Below are 21,498 nucleotides of genomic sequence, written 5' to 3'. Positions count from 1 at the left end.
GTCCTCTTGTGTTGCGTTGCTTTTATTTATATCTAGATATTGAAGCCACTATCAAACATATAATCAGCAGCTTCTCACTTTGGAAGATACTCAGTCTTGCTTAGCCAACCCAGGAAAGTGCTACCTTTCTTGAGCCATATATGCAGGCTCTGAGTACCTTGCTGAAGGCAAAATTCCACCAAAGATTGTGACCCGTATTAAGAAATGAAGAGACTAAAAAATAAATCTGCCTTAATTTTTATTGAAATTTTAATATAACTGATATAACTGATACAATCAGCTTCTATGTATTTTACAAAATATTCCTTCTATCTACATTTAGTATTAAAACTTAGTGGCAATTTCTAGCAGTAGGCCTGGGGCTCCACCCAAAACTTTAGGTCTTAAGATGGATAAGGTTCTGATCAGGACTCAACAGGAAACTAGTAGCTGGATTTGGGATTTAAACTTTTTCTAAAAAAAAAATCTTACTAATTTTTACTAATAAGAAAAATAGGAGCTTGAAGAATTTTATCAGAAAGAGTATGTGTGGGTGTGTGTAAGAGGGGAGTGGAAGAATGTAATATATATTGTTGCCAATGCTGTTTGAACAACGAATATAAAGGGCCCATAATTTATTTTCTCTATTACAAAGTGATTTAACTGGCCAGCATGGGAGAATTCAAACTTCAGCATTCCCATCTGTAGAACATCAGACCAAAGTTAATATTTTTATGAGAAATAACATCAGAATGTCATATAACACTTAATTGGAAATAAATGTACAATGATACAGAATATCATTATCCATATTTAATATTTTTTTTAAAAACCACTCAATAATTATTGTAATTAATTTATATAAAGTATATAATATAAATATTATTAAAATGTATAAGCCATCCAACTCCCAGTAACCCAGAAAAAATTACATTTTTAAAAACCATTTAGAAACAAAGAACCAGCACAAAAACAACCCAACCAAAGGAACAAAGATTGCAAAAAAGAAATAGAATGCTTGAAATTAGTTTAGCTGGGATTATGCCATCTACTACAGGGAAATCTGAGCTGGGGACCCCAAATAGTGATCATAATAATATATTAATATTATATGTATTATATAAAAATATATTTTTATATAATAATATATTAATATATTATGAAGAGGAGCTGTATCTCACAGAAATGCATATGAATAAATCCTCAGGATGCATAGACAGTTTTACAATTATTTTCATCACTGCCTAGTATAATTTTATAACTATAACTATGGTTCAGCATTCTTTTTATACTTTACAAGTGTAACAAAACATTGGGCTGAAATTATGTAAGTAGGGTCATAACTCTGTCCATCTGCACAAAAATTCTCCAAAAAACTTAATGGGACCAAAGTTGGTTGGGGGAAAATGTCAGTAAAGGAAAAATCAAATATGAAAATGGACCAGATAAGAGCAGAGACTATGGAGAAAAAAAATCCAGAAAAATGCCCTGGTATAGGGTATAAAAAGGTGACTGAGAATGGATGCTAAGAGAAATGAAACCAGACTAGAATCTACTATGGAGTCCTTGGTGTTCTCTGAGCTTGCTTGTTTGCTTGCAGACATTTCATTACCTGACTAAGTGATATCATCAGTGCTAGTGAGTGTACTAGTGATGTTTACTCCCGATTTATAACTGAGAAATAGCATTTTACATGACGATGATGATAGTAATATTACATTATTCTATTGGTCTGTTTATTATTCATTATTTTTATAAAACTAAGTGGCTATGAGTATTGAAAAGCCTCATCCATTTTGAAAAACCAGAGGACTAAATAATAATGGTTTCCGTTAGTATTGTTTGTTTAGTATTTTTCTTTATACTTTTTTGCTTACACTCTATGAGTTCTAAGCCTGAGTTTGAGGTTTTCCTCCTCTAACTTTACCTTTTCTAGGAGAGAGAGGCAAGATTCATACTATCTGACATAATCAAGGCAAGATTTAGCATTGAGTCATTTCAATCATGTGTATAATTATCTGCTCTCCATGTCCATAAGATGGCTGCTTTGGTTCTTTTGATGCAGGTGCAATTCTGGATATCTCTCTGGTGGCCAATGTTCTGAGTCCCTCACACAACCACTTCTACCTGTCCTGTGTGACAGGCGAGCGGAACATCAGCCTCCAGATTGACAGAGACAATGCCATGATCAAGACCACATCCAAGTTCCAGATATACAGGAACAGCAGCAAGGAAGTGCATATGCGAGGTTTTTCCCGAGCAGGCCTCGTGGGCATCACATATTGCCTGGGGAAGACACAGTCAGAGCAAACTAGAGTTGTTTATGTACACAACGACATTAATGGTAAGTGTGACAGATTGATTCATGTGACAATGAAGAAGAGATCTACACTTGAGTCCTTGAATTAATGTTTTCAAATTAACATTTCTCAACGTTTACTTCCTATCTCATGTGATGTAATGCTTTTTGTCATGATATGACCCCTTTTACACACTGGGTTGTTGCTTTTCTATTGCTTGTGTGGAATTGAGCATAGCATACTTATGTTATGTCTGGTGGGTTAGGCATGCAAAGAACCTACTTGATCTGTAACAGAAGAAAATGTATATAGTTTATATTTTAATTCCTAGAAAGCTGTTTCCACTCGTCTCCAACTACTCCTACTGCACCAAATACACTTCTGATCAAACACACACACAAACACACACACACACAAAAAACACAAAACACACAGACACCAACACACACACCTTGCAAATAAGTTAAGGTGGAAATACACCAGCAAATCTAATCTCTAAATTTGTTTAGAAGTTCAAATGACATGATCCACAGCAGGGGTGGGTTTCTCGCCCTGTTCCAACCGGTTCGGTTGGAACGGGGCCGGCGGCGTCCTCGTGCACGCGCGCAGTGCACGCATGCGTACTAGCGCCTGTGCGATGCTCCAGCTGCTCCTGGAGGATCGCGCAGGCGCTGTAAGAGCCGAGGTGGCGCAGTGGTTAAATGCAGCACTGCAGGCTACTGCTAGATCAGCAGTTCAGCGGTTCAAATCTCACCGGCTCAGGGTTGACTCAGCCTTCCATCCTTCCGAGGTGGGTAAAATGAGGACCCGGATTGTTGGGGGCAATATGCTGACTCTCTGTAAACTGCTTAGAGAGGGCTGAAAGCCCTATGAAGCGGTATATAAGTCTACTGCTATTGCTATTGCTATTGTATGCATTCTGCGCATGCGTGGAAGCGCAGAACTCGTCAAAACCAGGTAAGAAACGCGGGCGGGCGAGTGGATCCTTCGGCGTTTCCGGAAGTTACTTACTTCCGGGTTCGCCGACCAACCGGTTCGTGGGGACCGCCGCGAACCGCCTGAAACCCACCCCTGATCCACAGCCATCTCCACTTGACCATATTCAGGGAAGAGAAATTCATCACATTTTTGGATAATACTTGCAATTCTGTCATACTGCTATTCCTTTCCACATTTTTTTTAAATTGAATCAGAATCTGGTGTCATCCAACTGAAATCCATTGTCCTATTTGTTGCATTCTGGGCTAATAGAGAACATCTTCTCTATGATTTCCTTTCATCTTGTCCCTCTGAGTCTTTTGTTTTTAAGATTCAATGTTTCCAGTTTATTTAATTTCTTTTTATAAACCTTTATTGCTGGTTTTGTGCTCATCCTCATGTCCCTTCTCTGAATCTATTCCACGTTCTCTAAATCTATATCTGACAGCAATATCTTGAATTGGACCCAATACATAAAGTGGAAACTGTGTTAGTATAAAGTACTTTGGAATCATTATTTTCTGAAATTTAAAGGCTGAAACTGAAAGTTTGTCATTGCAGTATGCAATTGTATGTATGTATCAGAGGTGAGTTGCTCCAAGTTTAGCCTGGTTCAGCCGAACTGGTAGTGGAATTTAGGCCTGGGTCGCAGAACTGGAAGTGACCAGGCTGGCCATGCCCCTGAACCAGTTCCCTGGTTGCCGCTCCCATTGCCAGCATGCTGTGTAGTAGTGTGCACACATGCAAAGTTCACTGTAAATTGTTCTGCACATGCGCAAATAACAATTTATATTGAACTCTGTGCATGCACAGCATGCATTTGGCGCATGCATGAAGAGAACCTATAGTAAAACAAGCAGCAACCCACATCTGGTATGCATGTATGATTGTATGTATGATTGTATGTATGTATGTATGTATGTATGTATGTATGTATGTATGCATGCATGCATGCATATCAGCCATATCATATTCATAGTCAAATATCCCTTTTGCCTTTTATCCTAACTGTTGTGCTTACCTTCTTTTCTGTGAAATGTCTCAGTGTTATTTGTAACCCATTTCTTTAATCTATCAAATTCCTATTTTGAATTTTCTCTCTGCCTTTTAAGGTCTTAGCTATTCCACCAAAACTGTATCATCTACAAATTTGAGAATACACATTCTTTCTACCTCTTCATCCAGTTCATCAAACACAATTTTCACATAAGGAGAGGCACAGATCTCCCATCCGGATTGGGAAAACACAAAAATAGCTAAGAGAACCAGAGATTCATCTGTCAGTCAATAAGAAAATAATAACCAATAGCACCAATGTTCTGAGCCAATGTGGTGTCGTGGTGGAGGTGTTAAACTGGTACTGGGCTATAGTTAAAGGCAGTGACGTGCGGTGAGGTTTATGGCTGGTGAGACACTGATGTCTCACACACACACACACACACACACACACACACACACACACACAGAGGCAGATGTCACACAAGGGCCCTTCAAAGACTAAATGTTTTTTTTTTACTGGAGAGGAATTAAAACTCCCCTTTTCCTCAATGGGAAATCATATTCAGACAAAGAAAATTATTAAAAATATCCTTTCCTTTCTGAAGCCTGGCTCTTTCTCTGCACCTATATTGGGAGGGGGGGAATAGGGGAAATGCAAGCGGCGAGGTCAGCCTGCCCCCTTCTTGTCTCCCACCCCCCTTCCCAACGGGACAAGAAGGCGGAGGGCTGGTCTTGCAAACGGGGATCAGCGCACTCGCCGCCTCCCCCTCCCCTGGGAGGAGCTCTGCAGCGGGACAGACGAACGGAGGGGGAGATCGCCCCTTCCTCCTCCGAGCCCCCAAACCCCGTCTTCCCTGGCCTGCATCCCTGCGCCCAGGCTCCTTTGGGTTCGGGGGTAACCCGAATGGGGGGAGCAGGGGATCGCTGGGATGGAGGCCTCCCAGTGCAACGGTCTTCCACAGCTCCAGAGCGAACCTTTGCCTTCCCCGCCCAGGATTGCAAAGCTGGAGGCCTCGGCAGCAGCCACCCCCACCCCCAGGAGGCCAGCCCTCGCCCGTACCATCAGCGGCGGGACCTGCGCAGTTCCTCTCCTCCCCGGCGCCGTCCGGTGGGCGTGCGAGCGCTGGGTGCGAGCGCTGAATGGCCGACCGGCCCAGAAGGCATTAGAGTGCCGGCAGGGCTCGGCCGCCATTCAGCAAAACATGTTTCGCTGAATGGCGGCTGAGCTCTAAAGTGCCGGCTTGCCTTCTGGGCTGGCCGGCACGGAAGGCGAGCCGGCAGTTTAAAGGCATACCGGCACTTTAGAGTGCTGGCAGGGCTCGGCTGCCATTCAGTGAAACATGTCCTGGCTTGTGGCCGGGCGGCACGCTTGCACTTTAAAATGCATGCCGCCCGGCCACAAACCAGAACATGTTTCGCTCTATGGCGCGCCAAGACGGCATGGCTTTAAAAAATAAAATAAAAATGAAAAATGAAAAATGAAAAATAATGAAAAATGAAAAAAAAATGAAAAAAAAATGAAAAAAAATGAAAAATAATGAAAAATAATGAAAAATAATGAAAAATGAAAAATGAAAAAAATGAAAAATGAAAAAAATGAAAAAAATGAAAAAGAAAAAGAAAAAAATGAAAAATGAAAAATGAAAAAAATGGAAAATGAAAAATAAAAATAGATGTGCCAGCCCACGCGCCAGCAGAGGCGGCTAAATCCCCCCCCCCACACACATGCACATACACATAATAAAAACAAATTACAATTACTTACATTACAAATAAATTGAATTCCCCCTGCCCCCTCTCTCTGACCCACATACCTTCCAGCTGCGTCAAAAATTCAAGACTTGGTCTAGCGAGGGCCAGGCAGGCTAGGCTAGTTGCTGCTAGAGTCACCACGTGGATGATTCTGCTTAAATGTTTTAAAATAGCCTCTAAACAAAGTGCCCTCTGCAGGAGGAAGCGGGAGAATCATGTGCCTCATTTGCATACAGAATTTTTTGCTTTTTAACCCTTGGTTAACTCTTAAAAGGCGAAAAATTCCTTATGCAAAGGAGGCCCATAGTTCTCTAGCCTCCTCCTACTAACTGCACTAAGCAGACTCAGAGTCACTGTGACTTAGAGTCTGGGAGCAACTACCTTGGCCTTTTTAATTATTTTAAAAATTGTTTCCTTTTCCTCAGGAGACTGGTGAGGCCCCGCCTCCCCTGCCTCTAGTGACTGCACGACACTGGTTAAAGGGCAGTGACGTGCGGTGAGGTTTATGGCTGGTGAGGCACTGACACAAATTTTTTTTGACTTGTGGACTTCAACTCCCAGAATTCCACAGCCAGGTATGCTCAGTTCTGATTTAAAGTGACAGCATTTGTTTTTCTCCTTTGCAAAATAAGTTTCCTTCTTTCTTTTTCTTTTTCTTCTCCCTTCCCCTCCTTCCTCCCTCTCTCCCGCCCTCCCCCCTCTCAAAAACACACACACACACACACACACACACACACACAAAGTTGGATTGGAGGGAGTCAGGGAGACCACAGGAAGAGGCAGGAAGCCAGTCAAAGAGCCATACTGGAGCACATACACTTTCCCCCAGCCCCGGAAGGATCCAGCTTCATTGATTACAGATTTGAAAAGACAACGTGGCTCTGCCTGCAATCAAACTACACTTGGGAAGGGAGAGCACTTCCCTCTAGCCTTTGCCCAAAGCCCCACACCAGGAGGATGAAGTTTGAATTCCTCCCCCTCCCTCCGACCCACACGTACCTTTTACAGCTGTTTCAGAGAGGATTTCAACTCTGCTCTTGCCTGCCATCATGAAAAGAAAAAAAATGTAAAAGGAAAAAGGCAAAAGCTCAGGTCAGGGTGAGCTAGTTGCTGCCAGAGTCACCGTGGATGACTCTGCTTAACTGTTTAAAAAAGGCTCTTAAAAAGTGCCCTCTACAGGAGGAGGCAGGAGAATGACGTGCCTCATCTATGTTTAGAATTTTTGGGCTTTTAACCCTTGCTTAACTCTGCTTGAGTGATCATAAAACTCCTAAAGTCAGAATAGATGAGGCATATCGTTCTTCTGCCTTCTCCTGTAGAGGGCGCTTTTTAGAGGCTTTTTTAAACAGTTAAGCACTAAGCAGAATCATCCACAGTGACTCTGGCAGCAACTAGCTCAGCCTGATCTCAGCTCTTACCTTTTTCCTTTTATATATTTTTTCTTTTCATAATGACAGCGGTGAGGCTCTGCCTCTCCTGACTGCACGTCACTGTTAAAGGACAACTGAGAGAAACACTGTGTATGCCACCTTGAGTGCCTAAATAAAAGTTAGGGTATAACTATAACAACAGTATAAATTGTGTGTGTGTGATGCTTCTGTACTTCACAGGTTTTAAAACCCAGCTCCTTTTAACAGTAAAGAAATGTCTATGCCAACTCCCAGAATCCCGCTGGCTGGGGGATTCTGGGAGTTGAAGTCCACAGACTTAAGTCGCCAAGGTTGATAAATACTGCTCTAGATGGTGCAATGTTATCTCTCAAAGAGGTTTACTAAGCTCTTCCTTCCTGTCTTCAGACTTTAATGTTCTCAAAAATCTTTTATAATTAGTTGTTTTATTTCTATTAAACTTTTTATAAGCTTCTCTGAAGTGTAAATTCTACTGATAAGAAGCCAACTCAAATAATTTTGCTCTGTTACACTGTTGGTCAAAATCAGAACATCCCTACCACTGACTGATTATAATTCTTTATTTCTTATTTCAAACCCACCCAGTGGGTTAAATTGCACCTTTATGTTGTCCGATACTTTTTTGATCTCTTCCTTCCCATAATGATATGTAAAATGTCAGATCTAATAAAAGCATTGCAGGCGTCACTATAGCCGTTCAAAAGCAAATATCTACAGAACCACAACAAACAGACACAACATAAAAAGAATAGTCAAGAAAAAAATTAAAATAGGCATAAAATTAGACAGAAAGTAAACCTACAATTGTGCAAACAAAAGTCAGCGTTCTTGTCAAACCCAAATGTCTTTTACTATTGTGCAAGCAATATAAACTTAAATATAGTCAATAGTGAAAACACTTATTTGTTATGAGTAGATGCTGCAATCTCATAAAACTTGTAGAAAGTGACAGTACAACTAATGACAAATTCAACATTTCATTGGATGTGGTTAAATTTAGTATAGACCAATACTTTTAATTGATTTTAATATTTCTTAAGAAATCAGCAAATTATCATGTATGAAGGGGCTTGAAGCCTCACAGCAATCTCACTTTTAGCCATTTCTCTCAGGATTGGTTAATCATTTCGGTTTCAGATTCACAAGACCAGTAAATGATTTTCCTTTGTAACTCACTTAATAACAATGATAAACTTATCTAATGAGACTGAAAACAGAAGAGCCTTAGTGCTCTTCTTTTCACAGATACCCACAATGTGTATTTGTGTGTGTGTGTGTGTCTGTGTGTGTAGATCTGCATCATGATGTTAGGGTTACAACTATAGACTTACCTGATCTTCACAGTGCCGTTCCAGTGTCGTCAGGTCCTGCAGCAAAGAAGGCCTCTCCTGGTCCGGCGCTGCCCAGTCTACTTAGAAGATTACTCGTGCACATTCTAAGTGTGAAGGAGTGCTATGTGCAGTAGTTCTCCCTCCAGTCCATCTGCGTGGCGTAATTTGGACCCTCAGGTCTGCATGGGAGGGACCTGAGGGTCCAAATTAAATGAAATCGGTGTGCCAGTGTATTTTCCTAGACCTTCCCCAAAAACGTCCGGAAATTCCTTGGTTAATAATTCAAGGTAGGGGTTGCATTGAATTTGGTCGATGCCAGTGACTCACAACCCTAGGGCTTCAAACCATTCCAGCCCCAGTAGGCTGGGGTGGTGACCCTGTACAATAATAAAGGGTAAACTCCTACAGAATTGTTTAAACTGCACCTTGTAATAGCACTGGGATTGGATTTCCTTGGAAATCCTTCAGGCTCAACAAACAGGGCTTTAGCTGCTCTTTAACTAGACTAGGGATGAGCCTCTTGGCAATTGTCCAGGACACTATAGAAACAGCTGACCCAGTATCTACTTCCATGGGGCATAGACTGCCCTCTAATCTTACTGTGATAAAGATTTTCCCCTTGGCACTAAAAGAGAACTGATCAATTTCAGTCTCCTGGTCATCATCCTATGCAGAGAAACAATTTTCTCTTTTCCTGGGAGAAAATTTCCTGGGAATCTGTTTGTTCTCTTCGGGTATGCATTTGTATTTGATGATGAGCCCTGAAAAGCACTAGCACAAGGGGCAGCTGCTCTGCTAAATGGCCCCGTTTGCCACAGCGCAGACAGACTGTTTTTTTAAACTGGCAGTGTGTTCTAGCATGTTTTCCCCCACACCCTGGGCATTTATTTATTTAGAGGGACTGGGGGCTTATCCTGACGACCTCTCATCTGTCCTGCCTTTAACCGGTGCACTTCGTCGTCCTCATCTGTTACATCTGGGCTGGCATCTTCATAGTGGACTTCAAATGGTTTTCCTGTGAATTGGGGGTTTGATTTTCTCTGGATCTCCTCTGCTGATTGTGTTGACAGTTCCATCGCTCGGGCTTCATCTACCGCAGTCTGCAAGGTCAGGTCTGGCTTGGCCAGTAGGCGATGCTGTATGCGGAGGTCTCATACACCACCGACGATCTGGTCCAGAAGGACATCATCCAGGTCGCTGAAATTGCAATGCAGAGCTGCGGCCCTCAATGCTGCTACATATTCGTTGATCGATTCCCCTTTACGCTGGTTCCTTCTGTGGAAAGCTTGCTGGTGGCCAATCCGGGACGGTGCTGGGCATAATGTTTCTTGAGTTTGGCCATTAACTCATCCCAGGACACTGTGTGCACTGACAGGGGAGCCACTAATGTGCCTGCCATATTAAACATCTGTGTGCCACACGTTTAAAAAACACAATTTCTTTCTGCTCTCAGATAAATTGGTATAGTCATTTGCTTCCAAGAAGCATTCAAAACGGGACATATATGACTCTCAGGTTTCTGTGGCTCCATTAAAGACTGCCAGTGTGTTCATAGAGGCCATCCTGAGGTAAAAATAGGAGCTCTCAGTCAAGGCCCACTAACTGTTTAGTGACTTCACTCAACCTCTTGTTGAGTGAGTTCCTCTGAGAGGAATTTCAGCTCTGAGTGACTCGGCTCTGTAATAGTGACTTTCACCAGCTCTTTGCCTGGGCTCTACTTCAGTATCCCATCCTCGTCGCCAATGTTCTAGCTAGGGAGAACGCCGAGTGGACAGACTGAGGCAAGCCAGGTCTTTCAAATGCTAACAGCTTTAATGCTTAGCAGGTTGCCAAACGCAGCAATTCACAACTTGCGCGTCTCAGCTAACTGGCAACAGCTGAGCCCTGTTTGACAACTCTTTACCGGCTGTCAAACAGATAGCCAATCAGGAATGAGAACAACGCCCTCTAGGCAGACGGACTGGAGGGAGAACTACTGCACATAGCAAACTGGACATCTGATTTCTGAAAAGGCAGTTACCTGACTGGTGGTTTTTGAAATACCTTTGTAAAGTCTTCCATGGGCCCCTTATAGATGCACTCTTGAAAAGCATGAATTTTGTATTGTACAATATATTGATTTAAACAAGGAAATATAGTCAGGTTCTTACAGATGTCTGTCGCTGGTGCTATCCAAAGTGAAGGGATTACAGATTTTCTGTTTTTGGCCACAAGGAATTTTTATTACTGGGAGTGGGGTTGTCATCATTTTGCTTGTTCATATGTTGAATTGCCTATCTATGGACTATTTCCACATAATGCTAGTCATGATATTCATAGCAAGAACTACTATTCCCTTTCAGCACTACTTGAGGATGGAATCTTTGAACAATATTTTTAAAATAGTAGGTGCAAAACTCAGTAAGCCTAGGTCCCACAATGGAACTAACTAGTCCCCAAAGGAATGGAGTGGTAGCTCATTCTGCATTCTGTGAAGAGTTTCCAAGCAATAGGATGTAGTAACATATGTTTCTTCATAGCAGAAGCACAGTCAGCACAAAAGCAAATTATTTCTGCTTTACAATATCTTGCTGATTTGATGGTTGCATCATGGAATGATGGTACATGAAGCAAATAGGCAGATTAAAATGGTAATGTGGTTGGGCTAATTGATTTGAGTGAAAAAAAATTCTGGGTCATCTTTGACTGTTCTGCTCATCCAACTTCTTGCTTCAGTCTGCCTACTCCTACAGCCTGCAGTCTCCAAATTAATAGCTTTTCCAAGGGAAGACATTTATCAATAGGGGGGGAAAGTCCCCTAGAATGAGTATTGTATCCCACATAATGAAATGTGAATGTTTTTTCTACATATGTTCCTTTCTTCCTGGCAATGTATCGAGTCCTTCCTATGTTGCATCAAGCAGGATGTGCTGTGGTATCTGGTAGAAAACCCAGATATAAGTGCCATGATGGTGATCTGAGGTCTTCTTTCCAATATCAAGACCATGTTCCTCTAATAAACAAGGAAGACAAAATATTTCAGAGTATATTCTGTAACCTAATTCCATTCTTTCTGTTCAATGTTACAGCCAACCTGGTCCCAGAGAAAGTAACCCACACAATCAGTCTTTCCCAATCAGCCATACTGGTTGCCAGGATAAAGAATGGGAAGAAAACAGACATCTGGTGGAAAAGGAATGGCAAGTGCTCCCATCATCTACCGTAACTGCATGTCTGTGATAGGATCTTAGCTTTTTCCAAGACATCCAACTCCTTCTTGGAAAAAAAACTCTTAAAGCTTGAGTTTCTCTGTTGATGTACAACTTTTCTATTCTTAATAATGATTCAAGACCCCAATGAATTTGGGTGTGTGAAGGTTATATCTATTGATATTCACTGACTTAGGAATTAAAACTGAGAAATGTTAACATGTTTATTTATTCACCTTGATGGACACCCTGAAAGTGTTTCAGGGACACACAAAACCAGGTGTCCCCAGACCAAACATTAAAAACCACTGTGCTATAGAAACCATTGATCCATTATGAATGGTCATCCACACATGAATCTATTTATTGGCTTCAAAATGGGAGCCTTGGACTTGCTTAGTTCCTTTACTATTCTATCCGCCTTCCTAATAGCAACATCCAACTTAATGACCCTCTCACACCTCTGCATGCAAATCATATTCCAAAAGATGTATTTCTATTTCAGTAGTATTTCTTTGTTCATCAACCTTGGCTTTTTCTATTTTTTTTAAATTGTTTCTTTTTCTTTCTTTTGTTTTTTTGTGCAGGGACTTACTACGACACAATGCACCAGGGTGAGTTAAAGGAGAATAAGTCCATTCTGGTCCTGTCAACTGTTACCATGGCTGATGGTGGGATTTACAGCGCCACATTTATAGAGGACAGCCCTTTGTCAAGTGCCTTTTTCAGACTGATTGTGCGAGGTGAGACTGTGCATACCTAAGGCAACCGTTTAATGCTTCCTAACATATTTGTGTGGATGCTCCTGCTTAAAGAGAAGAATGCATCTTCTTAAAACTGCATCTCCCAACCTACTGCTCAAAAACTACACAAACCAATCTCTCTTACTAGTCAAGAATGTTAACAGCATAGTTCAAAACATCAGACGTCTTCCAGACTAAAAAAAAATATTCTCAAATGGGTACTCCGAAAAAGAGCAATGCTTTTCTCTTTTTTCTAATTGTTCAGAAAGAACATTTTAATGTTCTGATCATCTTCATTTGCAGAAATGCCCTTTTGTATGCAACAGAGATAAGGAAAAATTCAACTCATCCATTTTTTTCCAAAAATGCCTGATACTATATTGTGCAACCAAGGATTGTTGGAGTTGAAATCCAATGAATCTGGAGGGCACTTGATGTCCTATTTTTATTTAATGCATGATATCACAACTATTTTTAGAATTTTTTATTTTCTCCAGCCCCTTCAAATAGTTGCTTATAAAATCAAGCAGGACAAAGCTGAATGGGATTACCATATGTTTTTGTAACATTTATCAAAGTGCTCAGTAAGAATTGCAGCCTTTAGGTAGTCCCCAACTTACAACCATTTGTTTAATGGCTGTTTGAAGTTACAACTGCATTGAAATATGTGACTTATGACCAGGGGTGAGATTCAAAAATATTTATTACTGGTTATGAGGGTGTGGCTTGGTGGGTGTGGCTTGGTGGGCATGGCAGGGGAAGGATACTGCAGAATCCCCATTCCCTCCCCACTCCAGGGCAGGGATACTGCAAAATCCCCATTCTCACCCCAATCCAGGGGAAAGGATACTGCAAAATCCCCATTCCCTCCCCACCCCACCATCTGCTTTTCAGCTCCGTTCTCCTGTGCAGGGCAACAAAAGAAGACTCAGCCGATTAGTTGGGACTTGGGAAGCAGTAAATAGATGGGGGCGGGGCCAGCCAGAGATTATTTTTGCCGGTTCTCCGAACTACTCAAAATTTCTGCTACCGGTCAGAACCAGCTGAATACCACCTCTGCCTATGGCCATTTTTCACACTTACAACTGTTGCAGCAACCCAATGGTCACATGATCAAAATTCAGGTGCTTGGCAACTGGTTCATATTTATGACAATTACAGTGTCCTAGGGTCATGTGATTCCCTTCTGACAAGTAGTCAATGGGAAGCCAGATTCACTTTACAGCCATGTTATCAACTGAACAACTGCAGTGATTCACTTAACAATTGTGGCAAGAAAGATCATAAAATGGAGCAAAATTCACTTAACAATTGTCTTGTTTAGCAACAAAAATTTTGGGCTCAATTGTGGGCATAAGTCGAAGAGTACCTGATGTTTTTGTACCTAATTTTGTTATTATATATATGCAATTCACAAATAAATACACATTACTCAGTGTCTTATGATTTGATGATTCACAAGTGACCATGAAACTGTCTTTCCCTGTGTGATGTGTTCCAGATATGCTGGGAGTGCAGCTACCATTCCCAATTAGCATGGCCAGTGAAGGACATTCATTTAGAAAACACTGATATAAAGAAATTTGAATAAAAATGATTCTTAGGCTGATCTGAAGTCCTGTTTTTAACACACAAGTCATTTCCTGAGGTGGCTGCTGGAGACAGAGTACACAATGTATGAAATTATACTTGAACGTTGTGAGTGACTCTACAGTAACTTTTCCTCTCTGGTGTTGTCTGGAAACTTCATATCATTATATTTCCTGTTTCTCCAGGTTGTGCAGCCAAGAAATGGGGCTCATTTTGTGACAAAGACTGTCCTGATTGTCTGAATGGAGGCATCTGCCATCACATTGTGGGAGAATGTATCTGTCCTCCGGGATTCATGGGTACCCGCTGTGAAAAAGGTTAGAAGCCCCATGTCATTGTTCTAGTGTAAATGGATGTTCCTAAGACATAAACTGAACTTTAAAATCAGGATTATATAGAAAATCTTTATTATAGTAGTTTTCATGGGCTGCAAGGAATATGTCTGGTGATTAAATGCAATAGTGGGGACCAGAATTGAGAATTTTGTGTCCACCCCCCTCTTTCCAAGCCTTAAGAGAGTATGAAATCCAAAAATATACATACCAAGATTAACTGATTTGCTTTTGAGTTTTAAATGACCCCAAATGACTTCAGTTTGCCACTGAAAGTCCAAAATCCATATTTGCTACTCAAACTTGATTTGTGGCCTGCCCTGTGGTGTACAAAAAAAGGAGTAGGATTCTACGTACAGCATCAAATGATAAAATGTGACTTAGCGGACCCAATCTGCAATTTATTTAGTTAGTTAGTTACTTTGTCAAATATGTACAAGATAACAGTTATAAGTATAAACATGGACATGTACAAGGAAATGAGTACAAATAAATGGGGACAGTGGGACAGGGACGGTAGTGGTGCACTTATGCCACCCCCTTTATGGACCTCTTAGGAATGGGGTGAGGTCCACAGTAGACAATTTAATGTTGAAGCTGTGGGGGTTTGAGGATGTAACAACAGAGTCAGATAGAGCATTCCAGGCATTGACCACTCTGTTGCTGAAGTCATATTTTCTGCAGTCAAGTTTGGAGCGGTTTACCTTGAGTTTATATCTATTGTTTGCCCATGTATTATTGAGGCTGAAGCTGAAGTAGTAGTTGACAGGTAGGACATTGTAACAGATAATTTCATGTACTATGCTTAGGTCAGACCATAGGCAGCATAGTTCCAGGTTGTCCAAGCCCAAAATTTTAAACCTGGTGGTGTAAGGGATTCTATTATGAGCAGAGGAGTGAAGTACTCTTCTCGTGAAATACCTCTGGAACCATTCTATTGTATTAATGTCCGATATACAGTGTGGGGGGTCATGGTGGCTCGGTGGCTCAATGGCTAAGGCACTGAGCTTGTCAATCAGAAGGGTCGGCAATTCGGCGGTTCGAATCCCTAGCACCAGGTAACGGAGTGAACTACTTGCCCCAGCTTCTTCCAACCTAACAGTTCGAAAACATGTAAACATGCACGTAGAAAAATAGGAGCCACCTCAGGTGGGAAGGTAGTAGTGTTCTGTGTGCCTTCAGCGTTTAGTCATGCTGGGCACATGACCACAGAATTGTCATCAGACAGTGCTGGCTCTTCAGCTTAGAAACGGAGATGAGCACCGTTCCCTAGAGTTGGGAACGACTAGCACGTACGTGCGAGGGGAACCTTTACCTTATACAGTGTGGATGCCAGGCAGACGAACTATATTCGAGAATTGGACTGGCAAAGATTTTGTAAGCCTGAGTTTGCAGTACAATGTTACGGGAGAAGACGTTTTGCAAGATTAGGTTAACAACTCTTAGTGCCTTTTTGGCAATGCTGTTACAATGAGCTAATGCTATGTTACAGGATAAACATTCCTTTTTGCATCAACATTTTATTATCACCAATGGCCTAGTCAAAGGAAGTAGCCATCTTTGAAGGATCTTCACTGGAAAATTGATGAGGGGTCAAAAATTGAGTGACTTCCTGTCTTTTTTTTGTACATTTTGCAGACTGTAGAAAATGTGAATCAGTGATAGCATATACAGAATACTCTGATCTCCTCTGCTCTTATTCCCTTTTGGGCTGTTCTTACTTGGGGACAAATGAGGGAGGGAATAAAATGAATCGCAAGAGAAGGATATATAGACTCATGTGTGTGGGTGTCTGCCTGCGTATGCTCATGGGTATATATGTGTATGCAGACACACACACACACACACACACACACACACAAACACACACACGATCATCATCATTTTAGCCATTGTTTATCTACTGCATGATGAAGGCCTCTTCCACATTGGTTTCCAACCAATATGGTACTGAGCTTTCTTTTGCCAATTGGGCTTGCAATACTTGCTGAACACTCATACATATACATATAAACATACACATACACATATACAGAGAGAGAGAGAAAAAGAGAGAGTACATAATGTGTAAGTCAGAGGTGGGTTGCTCCAGGTTCGGCCCAGTTCAGCTGAACCGGTAGTGATCATCTGGTCTGAGTCACAGAACCAGCAGTGAGCCAGGCTGGCCATGCCCCCAAACCAGTTCCCCATTCTCTGTTGGTGTTGCTGGCATCTTGTTTATTACCTTTTAATGGTCTTTGTGCATGCATACAAACATTTTCAGTGAACTGTGCATGCGCAAGTAACGCACGACCAGCAAAACGTGTGTGTGAGTGAACTGGTACCGGTCCGCATAGGAACCCATCCCTGATATATGTATATCTGTATGTGATGTATATCACTGTATGTATATGCAACAAGGAAGGAAGGAAGGAAGGAAGGAAGGAAGGAAGGAAGGAAGGAAGGAAGGAAGGAAGGAAGGAAGGAAGGAAGGAAGGAAGGAAGCTTTCCAATGCTTTCTGCAGCTTTCCACAAGGATGGGAAAGCATCTCACAACTCAATTGGAAAGCCAACAGGAAGTCAGAAGTCACCCCTGCTCCTATGGCTTTTTTGCCCACCTGTGGTCATTCTGTTTCTCAGTTTAGGAAGGAAGTATCTCTGAAATGATAACCAAACAGGGCATGCATTGTCTGGTAAAATTAAAATTAAAAAAAAAACCAGAAGAAGGCAATGACCATTTTATAATTCTGCAAAGGAAACTGCATGGATGCAGATGTTGGAAGTTATTCATCTTTAGATTTTTCTTTTTGTCATTTACAAAGTGAAGAAGAGGAAGCTGAGGGCCATATCATCTCATTAGTGCAATCTAATTGTGGAACGCCAATTCCATGTCCATGCTCTGGCATCCCATAGAGATTACCACAGATTTAGATCTACTCTTTTCAATTAACAGTTGTGGGTAGAAAACCATGCAATGTATTGCCTCCCTGAAACTCTGCAGATAGATTAGTGAGTGTCCTGTGAGCAAAGGTATAACTGTGAGATTAGTTCTTAAGAGATTTGGGAACAGGGCTTTACCATTGCTTAGATGAAAATAATTCTCTGACAGGAATCTTCTTGCTTTTGCAGCATGTAGGGAGGGTCAGTTTGGGCGAAACTGCCAAGAGAGGTGTCTCAGTGAGCAAGGCTGCAGAGGTTTATACTTCTGTCTGCCTGACCCATATGGCTGTTCCTGTGCTGCTGGGTGGAGTGGAGTACAATGCAACTCAGGTATGTCTACTCGCAATCGATTTATTGCAGCATGGGGATACTATCATACTTACCCAGGTAGTAAACGTGATCAAACAGTGGAATGAGGAAGGAAAGATAGGAGCTGGCTTACTGTTCAAAAGGCAAAAGGAAAGCACTGGGCCACCACACAAAAATGCCCAAATAAATCAGTAAAACCACGCTGTATTAATTTCCTTGTTGTATTATTCTCAGTAGGACTTGGCCCTTTTTTTATCCATGAGATTCCTCAAAGATATCAAAGGTTGTTCCTTACACTTTCGGTTTTACTGAATTACTAAATAGCATCAAGATTAATGGCACCCAGTTTCTTATATTTTAGAATCTCACTTAATAAAGAACCCATTATCTGAAATGCTTTGAGAATATGTAGAAAATTTAACAGAAAGCTAACATTTTACCCCTTATAGCTAAATGTTCAGATACTAGAATTTGTTTTTTTCAGTAAGTTAAGATAAAGCAATATTTATATTATTTTATATCCAGGTAAAATAATATTTATGAAGATCATTTTTGTAATAAACTCATTCTAACTCGAACGAATCAGGAGAAAACAAGAATTATATCTGACAAAAACAAAGAATGAACAGCAACAGCTGTTGCTATTATGTTTAGTGCATGTACACTTCTGATTTCATTGTCACCATCAGCAGAACGATCACATGTTCCCTGGAAAAATCTGGATATGGAAAAGAAGTACAAGAGTTTCTGCTTCATCCCAGGCACAGGATGGTGCAGAAGCTTTGTTGCTTTCTCTGTTTGGGGCGCATTTGGCTGATAGCCAGGAGAGAGTAGCTTCCTCCTTTTGTTTCTTCAAAATAGTTTCTCTCCTGCTTGGCCCCAGCATAGAGACAGAAAAAGAAAGATGCTTATAAGCAGGAAGTTCTACTAAGTGAAAAAAATGTTTTAAAACCCTATCCTGACTGCCCACCCGTTTCTGATGCTGAATTTTCTCATTCCTCAGCAATGTTCTCTCCTATATTATTGTTTGCTTCTGAGGAGGAAAGTTGTCAGGGGTGGGTTGCTGCCAGTTTTAGTATTGGTTCGCAATGCACAGAACAATTTACAGTGAACTGCGCACGCACAGTCACTAAAATCCAGTGGTGGGTTTCAAAAATTGTTGGAACCTACTCTGTGGGTGTGGCCTCCTTTGTGGGAGTGGCTTGCCACCCATGTGACTGGATGGGAGTGGCTTGCCGCCCATGTGACCAGATATGAAATTATGAATTAGTACTTAGGTCGGTCCAAGTAGCTATTCAGAAAGTCTGGCATTGAAGCATGCAAGTCTTAAAGCTGTCAAGTTACAAGATCCTTGCACCCCTAAGAGCCAAGGTGGCGCAGTGGTTAAATGCAGCACTGCAGGCTACTGCTAGATCAGCAGGTCAGCGGTTCAAATCTCACCGGCTCAGGGTTGACTCAGCCTTCCATCCTTCCGAGGTGGGTAAAATGAGGACCCAGATTGTTGGGGGCAATATGCTGACTCTCTGTAAACCGCTTAGAGAGGGCTGAAAGCCCTATGAAGCGGTATATAAGTCTACTGCTATTGCTATATTGCTATTGCTATTGCTAACCCTTTAGAGAAAAAAAACTAGGGGTCTTCAAACCTGACAGCTTTAAGACTTGTGGACTTCAACTCCCAGAATTCCTCCTCCAGTCACGTTGGCTCAGAAACTCTGGCATTGAAGCATGCAAGTCTTAAAGCTGTCAAGTTACAAGATCCTTGCACCCCTAACCCTTTAGAGAAAAAAAAACTAGGGGTCTTCAAACCTGACAGCTTTAAGACTTGTGGACTTCAACTCCCAGAATTCCTCCTCCAGTCACATTGGCTCAGGAACTCTGGCATTGAAGCATGCAAGTCTTAAAGCTGTCAAGTTACAAGATCCTTGCACCCCTAACCCTTCAGCAGTGGTGGGTTTCAAAAATATTTGGAACCTCTTCTGTAGGTGTGGCCTGCTTTCCGGGTCCACTGGTAGATCCTCTTCTAACCGGTTCGGTAGATTTGACGAACCGGTTCTACCGAATAGGTGTGAACTGGTAGGAACCCACCTCTGCTAAAATCCAACATGGCAGTGATATCAGCAGCGGCGAGGGAACCAGTTTGTGGCGTGTTAGGCCTGGTTGCTGCTGGTTCTGCGACCCAAGCCTGAATTCCACTACCGGTTCAGCTGAACCAGGCCAAAACGGTAGCAACCTGCCTCTGAATGTTGTAACTCAGGGTTAAGCAACCTGATACAATCCTAGTGATTTGGACTGCAACTTCCAGAATCCCATCTCCGCCATTAGGCTAGGGCTGATGGGAACTGAAATCCAAAATATTTGGAAAGCACTAGGTCAGCAATGTCGGATCTTTTCTGGCTCGCATGCCATAAGTGGAGGGAGCGCAGGGGGGGGTCGTGTGCAGGCGTGTCACACCCATAATGCAATGTGCGACCCCCAGTGCGCATGCACACATGACAGGCGCTCCCTCATTTTTTGCATGCTTTTTTTGCCCTCCTCAGGCTCTAGAGGCTTTATAGGAGGCTGGGGAGGGTGAAAAAAGCCTCCCCACCCCCCGTACGCCTTCCAGAGCCTTCAGGGACCTTCAGGAGGTTTCCCTGAAGGCTTGGAGGACTAAAAATGATCCTATGAACAAACTGGAAGTTACTTCTGGTTTGCTCGGAGGGTTGTTTTTAGTCTTCCGGAGCCTTCAGGGAAGCCTCCTGAAGGTCCCTGAAGGCTCCGGAGGGCTTAAACCGACCCTACGAGCAAACTGGAAGTCCATTCCCGAACTTCCGGTTTGCCCATAGGGCTGGTTTTTCGCACTCCAGGCACTACAGGGAAGCTCTTGAAGCCTCCGGAGAGCCTCCGGAGGGGCAGGGGAGGCTGTTTTCACCATCCCCCAGCTCCTATAAAGCATCTGGAGCCCGGGGAGGGCGAAAAATGGCTTTAAAAAAGGCTGAACTCAGCTGACAGGGCAACGCCTCGCATACCCTGACAAATGGCTCTGTGTGCCAACTGTGGCACGCGTGCCATAGGTTCACCATCCCGGCACAGGGTTGTCTGCCCCTCCTCACATTATCCCAGCACCAAAAACTGCATGATACTTTGGACACTGCAGAGATTGCTTTGTTCTTCACTCACTGAAACACAAAATAACAGTGCAAAGAATTTTTGGTCTCCTTGAAATCATTTTCAATCTGAATCATCAAGTTCACACATTGCCAATTATCAGAAAATTGTGCCTTTTACTGCTAAGAATGTTATGACACCCTTCAATTTTGTGCCAAGTAAATACTTTGCATTGGTAAATTCTAAGAGTTGACATGTACCAATTTGTGACTATATTTAGATAGTGACAGATACTGACCTTGACAAGTCACAATTTCCTTCACTATCCTCCATAGTCACATAAACTATCTTTGATGAAGTAACAAGACCATGGTAATGTTTAAACTTAGGATAAGATGTGACTTTATTATATATTTGTATATTTCTATATTGAAGAAAATTGGAAGTTGTTCTTTTTTATATGACTTTTCTTTATATTTTTGCTTTTCCTTTACACTTTTAATTCTTCTTTTTCTTGCTTTTCTTTTTTTCTAATTTTTATTTATTTATTTATGTATTATATTAGTTTTGGAAATTCAAGAA

At 41.9% G+C, this 21,498-nt stretch overlaps 1 protein-coding gene across 4 annotated transcripts in view; it reads left to right on the top strand.

The window, feature by feature from the left end:
• TIE1 (tyrosine kinase with immunoglobulin like and EGF like domains 1) overlaps positions 1 to 21,498 on the top strand; it is a 45,363-nt gene that overhangs the window by 1,513 nt on the left and 22,352 nt on the right. For 3 of the 4 annotated variants that reach the window (XM_087719836.1, XM_087719839.1, XM_087719835.1), the window contains exons 2-6: positions 2,045 to 2,323; positions 11,817 to 11,927; positions 12,524 to 12,679; positions 14,455 to 14,586; positions 17,710 to 17,850. In XM_087719836.1, the coding sequence (XP_087575962.1) occupies positions 2,045 to 2,323; positions 11,817 to 11,927; positions 12,524 to 12,679; positions 14,455 to 14,586; positions 17,710 to 17,850 (819 nt within the window). The remainder of the gene's footprint in view (positions 1 to 2,044; positions 2,324 to 11,816; positions 11,928 to 12,523; positions 12,680 to 14,454; positions 14,587 to 17,709; positions 17,851 to 21,498) is intronic. The other variant, XM_087719838.1, reaches the window with a different exon arrangement.

This window comes from Thamnophis sirtalis, unplaced genomic scaffold, assembly GCF_051295495.1.
Source record: "Thamnophis sirtalis isolate CommonGarterSnake01/CBP01778 unplaced genomic scaffold, rThaSir2_p1.2 scaffold_7, whole genome shotgun sequence".
Taxonomy (NCBI): domain Eukaryota; kingdom Metazoa; phylum Chordata; class Lepidosauria; order Squamata; family Natricidae; genus Thamnophis; species Thamnophis sirtalis.
The sequence above is the reverse complement of the archived record's forward strand: the minus strand, read 5'-3'. Positions and strand labels throughout refer to the sequence as shown.